Source organism: Zalophus californianus, chromosome 10, assembly GCF_009762305.2.
Source record: "Zalophus californianus isolate mZalCal1 chromosome 10, mZalCal1.pri.v2, whole genome shotgun sequence".
NCBI lineage: Eukaryota > Metazoa > Chordata > Mammalia > Carnivora > Otariidae > Zalophus > Zalophus californianus.
The window spans coordinates 24,333,270-24,350,688 of NC_045604.1; the positions used below are offsets into that span (position 1 = coordinate 24,333,270).

At 35.0% G+C, this 17,419-nt stretch overlaps 1 protein-coding gene across 3 annotated transcripts in view; it reads right to left on the minus strand.

Annotated features, from left to right (window-relative positions):
- The window catches only part of KCNT2 (potassium sodium-activated channel subfamily T member 2), a 362,885-nt gene that overhangs the window by 245,982 nt on the left and 99,484 nt on the right, over positions 1-17,419 (minus strand). For all 3 annotated transcript variants that reach the window (XM_027613976.2, XM_027613975.2, XM_027613974.2), the window contains exons 2-3: positions 15,905-15,984; positions 13,643-13,742 (exon numbers count right to left, since the gene is read on the minus strand). In XM_027613976.2, the coding sequence (XP_027469777.1) occupies positions 13,643-13,742; positions 15,905-15,984 (180 nt within the window). The remainder of the gene's footprint in view (positions 1-13,642; positions 13,743-15,904; positions 15,985-17,419) is intronic.

Genomic DNA, 17,419 nt, shown 5'->3' on the forward strand with positions numbered 1-17,419 from the left:
GAGTTTCCCTAAGATGAAACAGTATGTTTATTTTACTCACCATTATAGTCCCAATGTCTTTATGAGTACACACCTATAGTGAGTTAGGCATTCAATATAAACAAATGGATGGTGCCATAAAGGCAAAAATATGGCTGATGTGTCAGCAACACTGTCCTTTCCAAAACACATCTCCTTATATTCTCAGCAACAAGATATGTAAGAATGAAGAGGGATATGGACATTTTTCTTAGATAAAAATGATGTGCTATAAAAACTACTAAATAATTAAGTAAATAGCAATCTGAAAAATTTTAAAATAAATTGTGAATCAGAAGTTTAAGAGTTATCAAATAGCATTTTCTTTGGACTGGGATGTTATTTTATTTTGATAGTTCTTAAAATACCACAGGTATTTAAATTTAAATAAGACTTTGAAGAAAAGCCTTTTCTTAGACAAGGCCATGTTGTGTGAAATAGGCTTTATAATCCTTAAAAAACATTTCTGCATGGGGTGCCTGTGTGGCTCAGTCATTAAGCAACTGTCTTAGGCTCAGGTCATGATCCCAGGGTCCTGGGATGGAGCCCCACATCTGGTTCCCTGCTCAGAGGGAAGCCTGTTTCTCCCTCTCCCACTCCCCCTGCTTGTGTTCCCTCTCTCGTTGTGTCTCTCTCTGTCAAATAAATTTTAAAAAAAATTTCTGCAAAACTCTAATATATAAATTGCATGTGTGAAGTGAGCTCTCCAACAGAAAGTCATCTTTTCCACCAAATAGGATAAATATATAGAAGAATAACATATCAATTTTAGTAAAAAGCTAGTGCCCCAACTCTTCTTCATAAAATGAACTTATCATGAAAAAGGAATGTAGGATCTGATCTGCACATTTCTAGATCATCTCCAAAACAAAGAAGAGAGAAAACAAACTGGCAACCAGACCATAATTCCAAATGCAGCTTCAAGCCCACTGACAAAAAGGCATTACAAGGAAAGAATATCTATACAGGAATATTTACTGTAGCAGGAAAGGAAGTGGAAGAGAATTAAAGTAGCCTCATGATCAACAATAGAAAAAAAAACATGAAAATGATAAAAAAAGTCATCGAAAAGACGATGCTTATAATATTGACCTAACTACATCAGTGTGAGCATGTTATGTATACGTATTTATATAGAGAGAATTTACAAAAGATTGGTCATCAAAGTACTGTAGGTACTTATTTCCAGATGTTGATATTTTAGGCAACTTTTACTTCCTTTCCTTGCCATAGGTATTTATATAGTAATAATCACGAACCAACTATAAAGTCCTGAAAAATAAAATAAGTTTCACTTTTGTTCATTATAAAAACGAAACAACAAAAGCAAACATAAAAACAAAATGTATGGGATTTGGTTTTTCAGACTGAACTAGGTTTACAGATAAAATCCACTCTTGAAGCATCATTATGAAAACTGGAAGAACCATATCAAACCATTGAAATTACGGCAAAAATTAAATATAGAAAGTTGGTGACCTGTAGCCTCAGCCACTTTTCACAGCATGCTTATTTATGGCTTCTCCAAAAGGTAAGAACATAGCTGCTAAAAAATGTCAGAGAAGCTTTAGCAGCTGAGGCAGAAGTCCAGGGGTGAATATGTTAACAAGAAGAATAAAGCATTTGCTAAATACATGAAAGTCATAGGGTCAATATGTGGGGCATAATTTATATGAAACGACTTTTGACTCACAAACTCAAGATGAACACAGATTGATAGTTCTCCAAGAAAACAATTACAGCTCGTATTCTATTAACAGAAGTATAATACCCTAAACCAGGGTGGAAATTATAAAACTCTCCTAACCATAACAAATACTGAGAACTGAGTACTATGTATGGTACTAGGCCCACATCCCAAAGACATATAAAATTTAGTGTGCATCCAAAACCAAGGAGACCACAGTACAGATGCATAGTAGAGTCTTGACAATATATTAGGAAGATTTTTCAATAACTGATTCCTTTCAAAACACTAGATATACTTCATACCAGGTTAGACAGCCAGCTGTGAGGAGTACTGTAGGGAAGACTAAATGCTGACTCTCTAAGAGACTGGACTTTAAGAGTCTTTCCATCCCATGTGCACTGGCTGAAGCTTTCTATCAACACTCCTCTCCCCTCTCCAGGGTATAGAGTTGAGTGCAAAAAGGCACTCTTCAGCTAAAGGCTACATTTCTCAGCCTTTGTGTGAAAGTGTGGTGATATGACTGATTCTCACATGAGATCTGAGAATAAAATGCAAGTAAAAGTGATGCTTGTCATTTGTTGCCAATAATTTCAAGTATATATATACCTTCTCCATGCTCTGTTTACTTTTCCCAAAGCTGTTTGCAGAGGATGTTTAGGTCTTAGGCAGCACATAGACACAAAATAGAAGTGGTTTTCATACATAATAATGTACTTACCATGTTACAGAGTGTGTGCGTGCATGTATGTGTGAATCACCCAAACAAAGAAAAGATCTACAGTAAGAACACACCAGCATTAGACTCCAGCAAACAAAAAAATTCTTTTGAATTTTTGATATTATATATTAGAGCACTTGGTGCTACTTTAATCTGTACTGTAGCCAATATACATGAGAGAAGAAAAGGTCTACATTATAACATTCCTTCCAATTGGTCATCAGATATTAAAAAGATATTGTGGGGGTGCCTGTGTGGCTCAGTCAGTTAAGTGTCTGACTTGCATCAGGTCATGATGTCAGGATCCCAAGGCCAGTGGAACCCCAGGTCCACTGGGCTCTATGCTCAGCAGAGAGTCTGCTTCTCCCTCTCCCTCTGCCCCTCCCCTCACTTGTACGCACATGCTCTCTCTCTCTTTCTCAAATAAATAAATAAATAAAATCTTTAAAAATACATATATAAATAAAAGATTTCTTCTTTTGATAACTGTTACCCTAAAGAGGAAATAATCTTTAAAATGTGAATGTCACGCAAACATTTGTTGCTCTATTAGGCACTGATTTTCAATGTAAATCCAAATACCATACAATATAAGCACATTCGTGTGCTCCTTACCTTGTCCCTATCACTTGATGTTAAAAACTAATAATCACTTCCACAGTTTTTAAAGTGCAAGGGAATGCATTCGTTTTGACACACAGTGGAGAACTGTAAGCACCAGCAGGCAATGAGTCAATGCTGATGGCTCATCTCTCAGTGAAATTCATAAGCAACATGCCAGAGATATGTTTCCTTTGCTAATGCTTTTAAATCATTTACTACAAACTGTGTACATGTATTTACACAGAGAGAATTTACAAAAGATAGGTCATCAAAGTACTTTAGGTACTTTTTTCCAGATGTTGATATTTTAGGCAATTTCTATTTCCTTTCCTTGCCATAGGTATTTATATAGTAATATATAGTAATAATCACAAACCAAGCGTTTGTCATTTGTGCAATTTTATACATTAACAATAATATTTTTTTCATATCCTCAGTTTGTCCATACTTGCAACATTTTCCTATCAGTTTTGACTCTAAAGGGACTTAAAAATAAAGCAAAGCAGCACAAACTATCCACAGCTTTATTATGTCAGAAGCTCTAATTAAATAAATCTCTTTGCTGAATTAGCCTCATTATTTTAAAATAGAGCCTGTGCCCATAAAGGCCACTTCTGTTTTTCATTAACCAATACTGCATTGACTATGGGAACTGAACAGAACATTGTATTCAAAATGGAGCCATAAGTTATGTTGTTATGTTTTTTAATTGCAGTAATCCGGTTTTTCAAATGTATATCCTCTATAATTATGGCTAAATATTCTCAGTAATATGACACAGAAGTTAATTGTAGGAAACTTTGTTCCTCTTAATGTTTTTCAAGTAATATAATTTTACTCTGCCATCATCCCCCAATGCCCTTTCACCCTTAGAGAAATTCTTCTATCATGTCTCATTTAATGATTTTCAGGTCTCTCTAATGTACATTTTATTTATAAATCACCAAGTTTTAATAACTATTCTGGTATGTGTTTAGAAAGAAGTGCAGCATGAACCATTTTTAATAATACATAGACAGAAGAATGTAATAAATGTAATATGCACTGGCATGTCTAGCCAGTAGTCTTCAATCATCTTGACTGTGCAACACCATCAATAAAACTATTGAACATAATTTCATTAACTCAAAAACATTCACTGATGCACGAAGTCCTACACTAAGTATGAGAGCTACAGAGGCAAACGGAACATGGTCCTTGCCTTCCATAAGCATATAGAGAGAACAGAGAAGTAAATAGTAAAATCAAGGGCAATGAGTTAAGTGTTGGGAAAGAAGTATGCAGGGGAGGTTCAGAGAATTCCCAGAGGCCACTCCTAACCCAGAAATTAGGCTATAATCATGATGCCAGGTAAGAATTTCAGATAAGGTATTATACAAGAAATTGTTACCCTGAAGGTCCAGAAGTCCTGAGGCAAGTTAAAAAGGAGTGGGGAGTGAGGAACAAGAATGGAAAAGAGAGATCAAGAAGAGCAGAATATCCCAAGGCCCAGAGACAATGGAGAGCAGAATATGTCCAAGTGGCTTCAGGTAGGTCAGAATGGCTGGATGGCAGGTTGGTGACGTGAAATAAGCACAGGTCAGATTATAAAGGACCTTCATTTATTCAGTTATTCACTCGCTCATTTAATAAATAAGTACTGAGCATCGAATTTGTGCCAGGTTCTGAGAATTCAGATAACAACCTGTGCCCTCATGGGATAGCCACTGCAATCCCCATGGAATATACAGAAAACATAATAAACAAGTAAACTATGTACAATATACAAAAGAGATAAAGGCAATGGAGAAAAGTTAAAAGGGAAAAGAAAAAAGTATTCGAAGGAGTCTTGTGAGGAGAATACAATTTTAAACAGGATATTTAGGTAAAGCTTCACTGAAAATACAATTTTGAGTAAGATCTGAGGAAGTGTGCCTTATGTTATCTGATGGAAGAGAATTCCAGACAGGGGGAACAGCAGGTATGAAGGCCCTGAGCCAGGATTGTGGCTAGTATATTCCAGAAACAGAGAAGAGGCCAATGTGGCTGGAGCAAAATGGGTGGTGGATGAAGAGGAGGAGGTGAAGTTACAGAGAAACAGGAATTCTCACAGCCGTGGTAAGCACTACAGCATTTCAAACACAGCTGTGTAAAGATCCGACTTAGACTTTAAAGGAATACTGGCTGCTATATTAAGAATAAACCAAAGGGGAGCAAAGGCAGAATTAGCAGGACTAATTAGAATGGCTACTGCAGTACCCAGGTGACAGAAGGTGGCTTGTGCCAGGATGGCAGCATTGAGAAGTGGTTGTATGCTGGATATATTTTCAAAGTAGAAATGACAGAATTTTCTAAGGGGTTTGCATATGCTGCAGAGTGTGAGACCAAAAGAGAAGTTAAGAATAACTCTAAAGCATTTGGCCTGAGCAACTGTTAGGTTGGAATTTGGTTCAGCTGAAATGTGGAAAGCTGAGAGTAGAGCAGGGTTGGGGGAAGGACAGAGTTGTCACATGTTGAGATGTGGAAGAGCACAGAAGAAGCAGACCGGAACATGGCAAGTTTGAAATGCCTATTAAACATCCAAGTAGAAAGGATGAATATGCAGTTCAAATGGGGGAAATGGGAAGGTCCTGGCTTCCTGCAGTCAGTGATTTAAACAGGGATGAAAAGCATAAAAAGATTAGAGCTGGGGTGCCTGGGTGGCTTACTTGGTTAAGCAGCCGACTCTTGATTTTGGCTTAGGTCATGATCTCGGGGGTCCTGGAATCCCCATGTCTGGCTTCGCACTCAGCAAGGAGTCTGCTGGAGATTCTCTCTCTCCCTTTCCCTCTGCCTCTCCTGCTGCTTGTGCTCTCTCTCTCTCTCTCAAATAAGTATATAAATAAATCTTTAAAAAAAAAGATTAGTGCTGAAGGCCTCAAAGCAAAGGGCAAATATGAAAAAAATTCTGCTTCTCTGTATGTAAGGTAGGAATAATAAGATTAAGTGTATACTGAAGGAAATAACATAAATAAAACAACTAGTTCAATGCCAGAAAATAGCAAGAATTTCAAAATATACAACCTTTCACAGGCTGAAAATTCCCTGAGGGTAGTGAGTGTTCCTTTTCTTAGTTATACCATGATTCATAGCAATATAAATACATGCTAAGTATTCAATAAAGATATAGTAAAATAGACATAATTATATTTCATTAAATGAATTAAAATTTTATAAAGAATTATCACAAATTATTACACGATAAAATTTCACTTGATAATCTTTAACCCTTTAATAAATACAGAATAATTTTCTGTCTAAACAAGCTGAGGAGTAACCAATTCATTTAAATGCATATTATACTATCACTCTCCATTTTACTTTGATCTTCTTTATTTCTCAATTTTCTTAGGACAACTCCACATGCAAAAATAACTACAAAAGTTAGCCATCAAATTTGTCTTGTGCTTTGAAAATTATTTTAAATTTAGTAGGCTGGACAGGAACCCAAAGTGGTGATGAGTTAGAAATTATTACACAGCCAGTTCCCTTACCTACTACTTCCACCAAAGGATAGATCCTAAAAGGGGAAGTGTATAAATGAACAGAAATGCAATTTAATAGAAGCAACATGATAATGAATGTAAAAATAGGTTAAAATAAGTCAGTAAGTCATTTAACTCAAATAAGATAAAGAGCTACACAAGCTAAATCTGAGACTTAAGATAGTCATGCATCCCAATAAATGCTGGAGTATTTCAAGAGTTACAACTAGATTTTTGTTGTTGTTGTTGTTGTTTTGTTTTGGTTTTGATTTTTGGTTATTTTTAGATTCCACATATCATTTTCTAACTTATTTCACTTAGCATAATGCCCTCAAGGAATCTTAAAAAAAAAAAAAAAGTAACATCCAGTGGAACTGGAAATACTTATAAAGCTGGTATACAAAAGAGTATATCTTTTTGGTGTATATGTAAATCAAGAACAGACAGGTATGTGGGTCTTTAAAAAGATTAACCCCATATTAAACAATTACTTAGAGTACTTTGGTTAGCAATAAAAATGATATGGGTTGGTGTCCAGTATTAGCATTAGATAAGTAGATAATAAAAGAAGAGATGTTTATTTTTTTACTAGAGTGCTATTTTTTTAAGCATATTTATTTATTTAAGTAATCTCTATACCCAGCATGGGGTTCAAACTCATGACTCATGATCAACAGTGGCATGCTCTTCTGACTTAGCCAGCCAAATACCCCAAGAGATGTTTAAAAAAAGAACTTACAAAGATTATGTTCATTTATTAACTGAAAGCCAGATCAATTTAATTGTGACAAACCACTAAAACATTCTTAAGAAAGTGAATTCCATAGACCATCCTTTAAAATTATAATACAAAGAGAAGGAGTCAAGATGGTGGAGAAGTAAGGGAACTCTGGGCTTTCCTCCTCCCTTGAACACAGGTGTTACTGAGGTCAGATCACTTGGAACACCCAGGAAATCCATCTGAGAACTGGGAGAAGTTGGTCACAGTTGGAGTACAACTGGTCACAGTTGGAGGGAGACGGCATGCCAGGTGCCAGGTGCATGGAAGTGAATTGGGTGAGAGAAAAACTGCAGTGCCACAGAAAGGAAGGAACCCTTTCTGTGGAGAGAGAAAAGGGAGAGAAAGAGAGAGGGATTGAGAGTGCAACATTGAGTTCACAAAAGAAGAAAACTTCTCTGGACCATGGATTGGGAGCAGGGGTAATGAGTGTCACAGTGGGGGGAGGTAGGTCCCCACAATGCCAGGTCCTTTAAGATTTGAAGTCTTGAATCCCAGACGTGAACCAAAGATAAAATGCAGGGGAGGTGTAGGACCAGGCACAGATCTCACTATTCTGTGAGGGCTTCCTAAACAGCAGGGAGTGTGGGATCCCCTGTCTGGGATGAGAGAGTGTCATGGCACCATTTTCCCCATTGCCACCAATATGTGGAAATTCAGAGAGCAACACAGTGGCCCCCAGTGGAGGCAGAATATGTTTACACCAAACCCTGCCCCCCTGTGCCTGGCAAGTGCATATTTCCTGGGGTAGGTCTGACTCTGAGCCAGCGCAGCAGGTGTCTCCCCCAGAATACCACCTACCACAGGCAGCACCCTACATACACCAAGGCTACTGATCACTCTGCAGTTTCTGCTGGAAATAGGACCAGGCTTTGCTTTTTTTTTCCCCCCTTTGGAATCAGGCTTATAGTTTTTTGTTTGTTTGTTTGTTTGTTGATTTTTCATTTCCTTTTTTCTCTCTCTCTTTTTTTTGATCAGGCATTGTTTTTCTTTTTTTCTTTTTTCCAGACTTATGTTAACAAGCAAATCAAAGCACATCTAGTTAAAGGTCCAAGCACTCCCCACTGCAAGCAAAGAGGAACTCTGTAGAAGACTGACCAGTGGGAAAGAGCAGACAAACTGCAATAGTAGAGTGCACATGCACATGCATACACCAGAAACACTTCCTGAAGTGTCAGGCCCTGCAGAGTGTATGACCCCTTTTTAATGTAGCAGGACACATAACAAGCTTTCAAAACACACAAAAGACAGAAACTTAGCCAAAATGACAAGATGGAGGAATTTTCCCCAAAAGAAAGGTCAAGAAGAAATCATAACCAGGTACTTGCTCAAAACAGATATACGCAATATATCTGAACAAGAATTTAGACCAACAGTCATAAACTACTAGCTGGGCTTGAAAAAAAAAGCATAGAGGATACCAGAGAAATCCTTGATGCAGAGATAATAGACCTAAAAACTAGTCAGGCTGAAATAAAAAGTGCTATAACTGAAATGCAGAACCAACTGGATATAATCACAATGAGGATGGAAGAAGCAGTGGAGAGAATAGGTGATACAGAAGATAAAACTATGGAAAATAATGAAGCTGAAAAGAAGAAGGAAAGAAAACTACTAGATCATGAAGTTAGATTTAGGGAACTCAGAAATTCCATTAAGTAAAATAATATCCATATCATAGGAGCCCCAGAAGAAGAAGAACAGGAAAGGGGGGCAGAAGATTTACTTGAACAAATTATACCTGAGAATTTCCCTGATCTGGGGAAGGAAACAGGCATTCAAGTCCAAGACGCACAGAGCACTCTCCTCAAAATAACAAAAACAGCTCAACACTGCGACTATCATAGTGAAACTTGCAAAATACAAAGATAAAGAGAAAATTCTGAAAGCAGCTAGGGACAAAAGGTCCTTATCCTACAAGGGAAGACACATAAGGTTAGCAGTAGACCTTGCAGGCCAGAAGAGAATGGCAGGAAATTTTCAAATTGCTAAATGGGAAAAATATGCAGCAAGAATACTTTATCCAGCAAGGCTGTCATTCAGAATAGAAGGAGAGAGAAAGAGTTTCCAAGACAAGCAAAAAACTAAAGGAGTTCGTGAACACTAAACCAGCTCTGTGAGATATATTAAAGGGGACCCTTTGAGTGGAAAAGAGAGTCCAAAAGCAACAAAGAATAGAAAGGAACAGAGACAATCTACAGGAACAATGACATTACAGGTAATACAATGGCATTAAATTCATATCTCTCGATAATTACTCAATGTAAAGGACGAAAATCTCTAATAAAAAGGCATATGGTATCAGAATGGATAAAAAAAAAAATAAGACCCATCAATATGCTGCTTAAAAGAGACTCATTTTAGACACAAAGATACTTCCAGATTGAAAGTGAGGGGATGGAGAACCATTTATCATGCCAATGGACATCAAAAGAAAGCTGTAGTAGACATACTTATGTCAGAAAAACTAGATTTTAAACCAAAGACTGTAATAAGAGATGAAAAGGGTATAAATCATAATAATGTCTATCAAACAAGATCTAACAACTGTAAATATTTATGCCCCTTACGTGAGAGTAGCCAAATAAATAGTCAATTAATATCAAACTTAAAGAAGCTCATTGATAATAATACAATAATAGTAGGGGACTTTAACACCTCACTCATAGAAATGGACAAATCATCTAAGCAGAAGAGCAACAAGAAAACAGTGACACACTGGACCAGATGGACTTAACAGATATATTCAGAGCATTTCATCCTAAAGCAGCAGAATACACATTCTTTTTGAGTACACATGAAACATTTTCCAGAATAGATCACATACTAAGTCACAAATCAGGCCTTAACCACTACAAAAAGACTGAGATCATACCATGCATATTTTCAGACCACACTGCTATGAAACTTGAAGTCAATCATAGGAAAACATTTGGAAAGACCATAGATACCTACTAAAGAATGAATGCATCAACCAGGAAATTAAAGAAAAATTTTAAAAAATACATGGAAGTCTATGAACATGAAAACATTACAGTTCAAAACCTTTGGGATGCAGCAAAGGCAGTCCTAAGAGGTAAGTATATAACAATACAGGCCTTCCTCAAAAAGCAAGAAAAGTCTCAAATACACAGCCTAAACTTACATCTAAAGGAGCTGGGAAAACAACAACAAATAAAGTCTAAATCCAGCAGAAGAAGAGAAATAATAAAGATTAATGATATAGAAACCAAAAAAATAGTAGAACAGATCAACAAAACCAGGAACTGTTTCTTTAAAAGAATTAACAAAATTGATAAACACCAAGGCAGACTTAACAAAAAGAAAAGAGAAAGGACCCAAATAAATAAAATTATGAATGAAAGAGGAGAGATCACAATCAACACCTTAGAAATACAAACAACTATAAGAGAATATTAGGAACAATTATACACCAACAAATCAGGCAATCTGGAAGAAATGGATAAATTCCTAGAAACATATAAACTACCAAAACTGAATCAGAAAGAGTAAATCTGTGAATAGACCCATAACCAGCAAAGAAATTGAATCAGTAATCAAAAATCTCCCAACAAACAAGAGTCCAGGCCCGGATGGCTTCCCAGGGGAATTCTACCAAATATTTAAAGAAGACTTAATACTTATTCTTCTGTTCCAAAAGTGTTCCAAAAAGTAGAAATGGTAGGAAAACTTCTAAACTCATTTTATAAGGCCAGCATTACCTTGATTCCAACCAGACAAAGAACCCACTAAAAAGGATAATTACAGATCAGTATCCTTGATGAACATGGACGCAAAAGTTCTCAACAAGATACTAGCTAATTGAATCCAATAGTACATTAAAAGGATTATTCACCATGACCAGGTGGAATTTATTCCTGGGCTGCAAGGGTGGTTCAATATCTGCAAATCAATCAAGGTGATACATCACATTAATAAAAGAAAGGATAAGAACCATATGATCCTCTCAATAGATGCAGAAAAAGCATTTGACAAAACACGACATCCTTTCTTGATAAAAATCCTCAAGAAAGTAAGGATAGAAGGAACATACCTCAAGATCATAAAGGCCATATATGAAAGAATCACAGCTAACATCATCCTCAATGGAGGAAAATGAAGAACTTTTCCCCTAAGGTCAGGAACAAAACAGAGATGTCCACTCTCACCACTGTTGTTCAACATAGTACTGGAAGTCCTAGATTCAGCAATCAGACAACTAAAAGTAATAAAAGACATCCAAAATGACAAGGAAGAAGTCAAACTTTCACTCATCGCAGACAACATGATACTTTATGTAGAAAACCCAAAAGACCCCAACAAAAAATCTCTAGAACTAATACAGGAATTCAGCAAAGTTGTAGGATATAAAACCAACACAGAAGTCTGTTACATTTCTATACACCAATAATGAAGCAGCAGAAAGAGAAATCAAGGAATCAATCTCATTTATAATTGTACCAAAGACCATAAGATACCTAGGAATAAACCTAACCAAAAAGGTAAAAGATCTGTACCCTAAAACTATAGAACACTTATGAAACAAATTGAGGAAGACACAAAGAAATGGAAAAACATTCCATGCTCATGGACTGGAAGAACAAACATTGTTAAAATGTCTATGCTACCCAAAGCAACCTACACATTCAGCAATCCCTATCAAAATAACACCAGCATTTTTCACAGAGCTAGAACAAACAATTCTAAAATTTGTATGGAACCAGAAGAGACCCAAAACAGCCAAAGTAATGTTGAAAAAGAGAAGCAAAGCTGGAGGTGTCACAATTCTGGACTTCAAGCTATATTACAAGGTGTAGTCATCAAGACAGTATGGTACTGGCACAAAGACAAAGACATAGATCAATGGAACAGAATAGAGAACCTAGAAATGAACCCACAACTATATGGTCGACTAATCTTTGACAAAGGAGGAAAGAATATCCAATGGAAAAAAAGACAGTCTCTTCAACAAATGGTGTTGGGAAAATTGGTCAGCCACATGGAGAGGAATGAAACTGACCACTTTCTTAAACCATACACAAAAATAAATTGAAAATGAATGAAAGACCTAAATGTGAGACAGGAAACCATCAAAATCCTAGCGAGAACACAGGCAGCAAGTTCTTTGACCTCACCACAGCAACTTCTTGCTAGCACACTTCTGCACAGCAAAGGAAACAATCAACAAAACTAAAAGGCAACTTACAGAATGGAAGAAGATATTCACAAATAACATATCAGATAAAGGGCTAGTATCCAAAATCTATAAAGGACTCATCAAACACAACACCCAAAAAACAACAACAAAAAAATCCAGTTAAGAAATGGGAAGAAGACATGAACAGACATTTCTCCAAAGAAGACATATAAATGACTAAGAGACACATGAAAAAATGTTCAACATCACTCAGCATCAGGGAAATGCAAATTAAAACTGCAATGAGAATAGCAATTGCACTACTAGGTATTTATCCAAAGGATAAAAAATAATTATTTAAAAGGGCCCTGCACCCCAATGTTTATAGCAGCACTATCCACAATAGCCAAAATATGGAAAGAGCCCAAATGTCCATTGACTGATGAATGGATAAATTGAGTGAGATAGATAGATATATATATATATATATATATATATATATATATATATTCCAAATGGAATATTACACAGTTATCAAAAATAATGAAATCTTGCCATTTGCAATGACGTGGATGGAGCTAGAGTGTATTATGCTAAGTAAAATAAGTCAGTCAGAGAAAGACTCATATATGGAATTTAAGAAACAAAACAGATGAACATAGGTGAAAGGAAGGAAAAATAAGATAAAAACAGAGAAAGAGGGGCACCTGGGTAGCTCACTCAGTCCTTTAAGCGTCTGAGTGTTGGTTTTGGCTCAGGTCATGATCTCAGGGTCATGAGATAAAGCCCCAGGATGGACTCTGCTCAGCGTGGAGCCTGCTTGAGATTCTCTCTGTCTCCCTATGCCCTTCCCCTTGCTTTCTAAATAAATAAATAAATAAATAAATAAATATTTTTAGGCAAACTGTAAGAGACTCTTAACTATAGGGAACAAACTGAGAGTTGCTGGAGGGGAGGTGGGTTGGGGGTTGGGGTAAATGGGTGATGGGCATTCAGGAGGGCACTTGTAATGAGCACTGGGTGTTGTATCAAGTGATGAATCACTAAATTATTCCTCTGATACTAATACTACACTATGTTTTAACTAACTTTAATTTAAATAAAATACTGAAATAAAAATAAAAATAAATTAAATTATAATCCATTTCAAAGTAATAAAAAGAATATTGTTGAAGTTTGGACAAAGACACCTTACCATTCATTTCCTTGTGAAGGGTTTTCTAGTAGCACTCGGATTATGTATAATAAGCAGCTTAATAATTTGAGAGAAAAATTGAATAGACGAATTCTTAGACCTTTAAACAAAAAACAAAAATTTAATTTTTATTTGAACTTATTTCATGAAGGACCAAAAAAAATTGTCAAAAATAAAAACTTTAAGTACAGAACTTAAATTGTATTTAGAAACTATAATACCATAATTGTCTAAACTCTTAAATTTTAGGTAGCTGAATTTTAATTAGCTAAATATTTAAACAAAAACTGACATTGACAGATTGTATGCACTGAAAATGGCAATGAATATTATACCCAAGAATAAATCTAGGTTTGAGCATTCAGAAGCCACAAAAATCATTTCCAATCAAAATTGGTGCAAATATTCTTAGAAGCATAAGCAATTTTTATATCCATGAATTTTGGAATAAATTTTAGCTAGCTAGAAAACCTAGCCACTTACAAGTTCATCAGATAGTTTATAAATCTTTTACTTTCAGAACACCTTGTGGATTTGATTATAGAGAAATTATAATCATGTATATAATTATATATGTACTCTCGATTAGTAATTATATAATTGTAGAAGAGTCATAATAGCATTTGCTGGAAAATACATGCATACACACACACTTTTTAGTTCGACCAGTTGAAACTCACTTTTGACTTTAGGTTGAATATCAATGAAATCTTTGATATTTGGGGGTATTAAGACTGCTATGTATGTATCTATAAAACTATGTAGGTCACAGTTATGCAGCCTATAATACTTGATGATGAAGAAGAGCAATTAACAATAAGCAAAATATGCCTAAAGTCTGATTAATAGAAGCCTTACCTTTCCTGTAATTATCAGGTGGTATCTGATTCATGCATTATGAATAAAATTTTCAGAAAGTTCTTCTTATAATTATTATTTAATAAAATCTGGAAATGAAATGTCATTTTTTTTACTCTGCTATATATGAGTGTACTTGAAGTAATATTTCTTAACAGTAAAAGGTTAATGCTTATTAATTGTGTAATTTTTCCTAGGTTTCCCTATTAAAATGCTAGGTACATTTTATGGGTTAGCTTCTTCATAAAGTCTTTTAAACTGTTAATGAAATTGCCCTGGGTTTATAGAACTGGTCTACTCAAATGACTATTTAATCAAAGTTGGCTGCTGGTGAAGTATTCAAATAATGAATCTATCTTTTCTGGCCTGGAAAGATAGCATTGTTAGTATTAAAATCAAGAAAACCTATTCAGATGATGATGTGGCCACTTTAGGTAATACTTGTTGGTGGGACTTCCTTGGAAATGCTAAACAACCAGGCTGGAAAGGCATTAGCTATGATTAGCCTTAACTCTGCAGCTAACTTGCCATTAAGAATCTCTAACCAGTGTGCCTTATATACTGAAACAGTCCCTACCCTCTGTATTTGGATAAACTTCCACAACTTGGGCTTTTCTCTTTGAACCTATAGAGACACAACTTAATCTAGACCACCCCAAGAAGATTCCAGGGTCAAAAAGAACAAAAAGTCTACACAAATCCATAATATAGACTTCTCCATTGTTTGCTGACATTTTAAGCAATAATCACATGAAAAATTACATATTGACTCATTATATATGGCTTTTAAAAAATATGTGGCATTATAGGGAGGCGACAAGTATCACTGACATATCAGCCTTGAATGGTCTTAGGTCAGTGACTACGCCAATTTCATGTCTTCTTGAAGTTGAAATGTTTCCCAAATTTATCTGATGAGAAGAATTAGTGGAGTGTGAAACTCTGAGCTGAGGCCTACACTTCCTGATTCAAAATCTCCAGAGAAGGGTGCTAGTAATCTGTACATTTCAGAAAACCCTTGTTATCAGGCATGATTGGGAAGCATTAAACTCTTCCTCAATAAATCAGACAATTATTCCCGTTTGGTCAGAGCCTTCTCAGGATCCCTCACAGTTAAAATAAGGGGACCCACATTTAAATTATTTTCCTAAATGTCTCGACTAATCCACATGGTCCTCTCACAAGTCTGCTTATTGATGTGGGATTTGGGGAATTACAGGTATTCAAAAATCCTAACACCACCAAATGTAACATCTATAGCTTTCTAAACTTTTACTGCCTGGCAGAAAAGATTATCATATTTATTCTACATAAAAAGATATTTTGCAAAAGGATTGCACGGCTGAATTTTTTTAGGCAAATATGTACAAACATATACACATGAGAATAAAATGAATGACTTACTTGATCTCTGGTTTTTGATAAAAAATAACTTTAGTCTCTCTTTAAATGTGTTTTCATTCATATAGAATTCAACTTGTACCCTGCAAGCCAAAGATAAAAATATAATTAATCTAAAGATGAATACATTTTAAAATAATTTTATTTAATGCATTATATACTTTGAGTGAATCCCCACTACAGAAAATGAAAAATGAGTAAAAATACTGAATTTTTTGGAGAGAAGCAGTTACTTTCTAATTCTAAACATAGAATAAGTTCAAATATCATATATATTTAATTCAATTATCGGTATTACCGGATGTAATGAATGGTATAGATAATTCAAAACAGCAATAATATGTGTCTTTGGAATAATTTTGAGTCAGTGTTTTCCCAAGTTTTTTCTCTGTCATTAGAATCAATTAGGTGTTTGAAGAATCCAGTTTGAACACCACCACCCGATATGCTGCATCAGAATCTTAAGGGACCAGCCTGAAAATCTATTTTTAAAAAGCCTTTCCATCCATTTTGAGCCTATTTGGGACACCACATTATGGGACATTTTACCTCTTTATTTATTTAAGTTTGTATTAAAATATACATGGATCAACAAAGGAGTAGTAACAACATGTAGAATGTTAAAGTCAACATAGCTAGGTTATAAACCAGACAAAAAATTAAGGAACTGAATATTACATATTTAATCTACAATACAATAATACCAACAGTCTAAAAAGTAGTAGCATGCTAATAAATACATTTGCTTTCTCCCTAAATTCCAGCAAACTTCTCTCATATGATGACATAATTAATATTTTCAAAATACTAGGTGAAAAGAAATATTATGTTCATGATGATTTGTTAATAATCATTTGAAATGTTATTTTTTATTTGAAATTTTCTTAATTAAATGGTCTCAAATACACTTATCTTATGTTTCCAAAACAGCTAAGAAAGCACTTTAATGTTTACACAAACAGACTTAATTTCATTTTTCCTAATATCACAAAATTTTGACAATGTGATCTTTATAAACTAGAAACTTTATTTTGTAACTCTTAGTCCCCTTCACCTATTTTGCACCTCCCAAGCCCTATCCCCTCTGGCAATCACCATTTTGTTATCCATATCTCTGAGTTTTGTTCCATTTTGTTTGTTCATTTGTTTTGTTTTTTAGATTACAAATATAAGTGGAATTCTAGTTTTAAAATAAGTCATAGGATGTAATGTACAGCAAGGTGACTATAGTCAATAATATTGTATTGCAAATTTGAAAGTTGATAAGAAAATAAATCCTAGAAGTTTTCATTACAAGAAAAGAAATTCTTTGTAAGTATGTATGGTGATAAATGGAAAGTAGATTTATTGTGGTGATCATTTCACAATGTATACCAATGTCAAATCATTATGCTTACACCTGAAACTAATATAATGTATGTCAATTATACTTCAATTAAAAAATTGCAATATCCTCTAGCAAAACACTTACGTATGCATGCTTACACATACATAAACATACATGCTACAAAAGTGCAT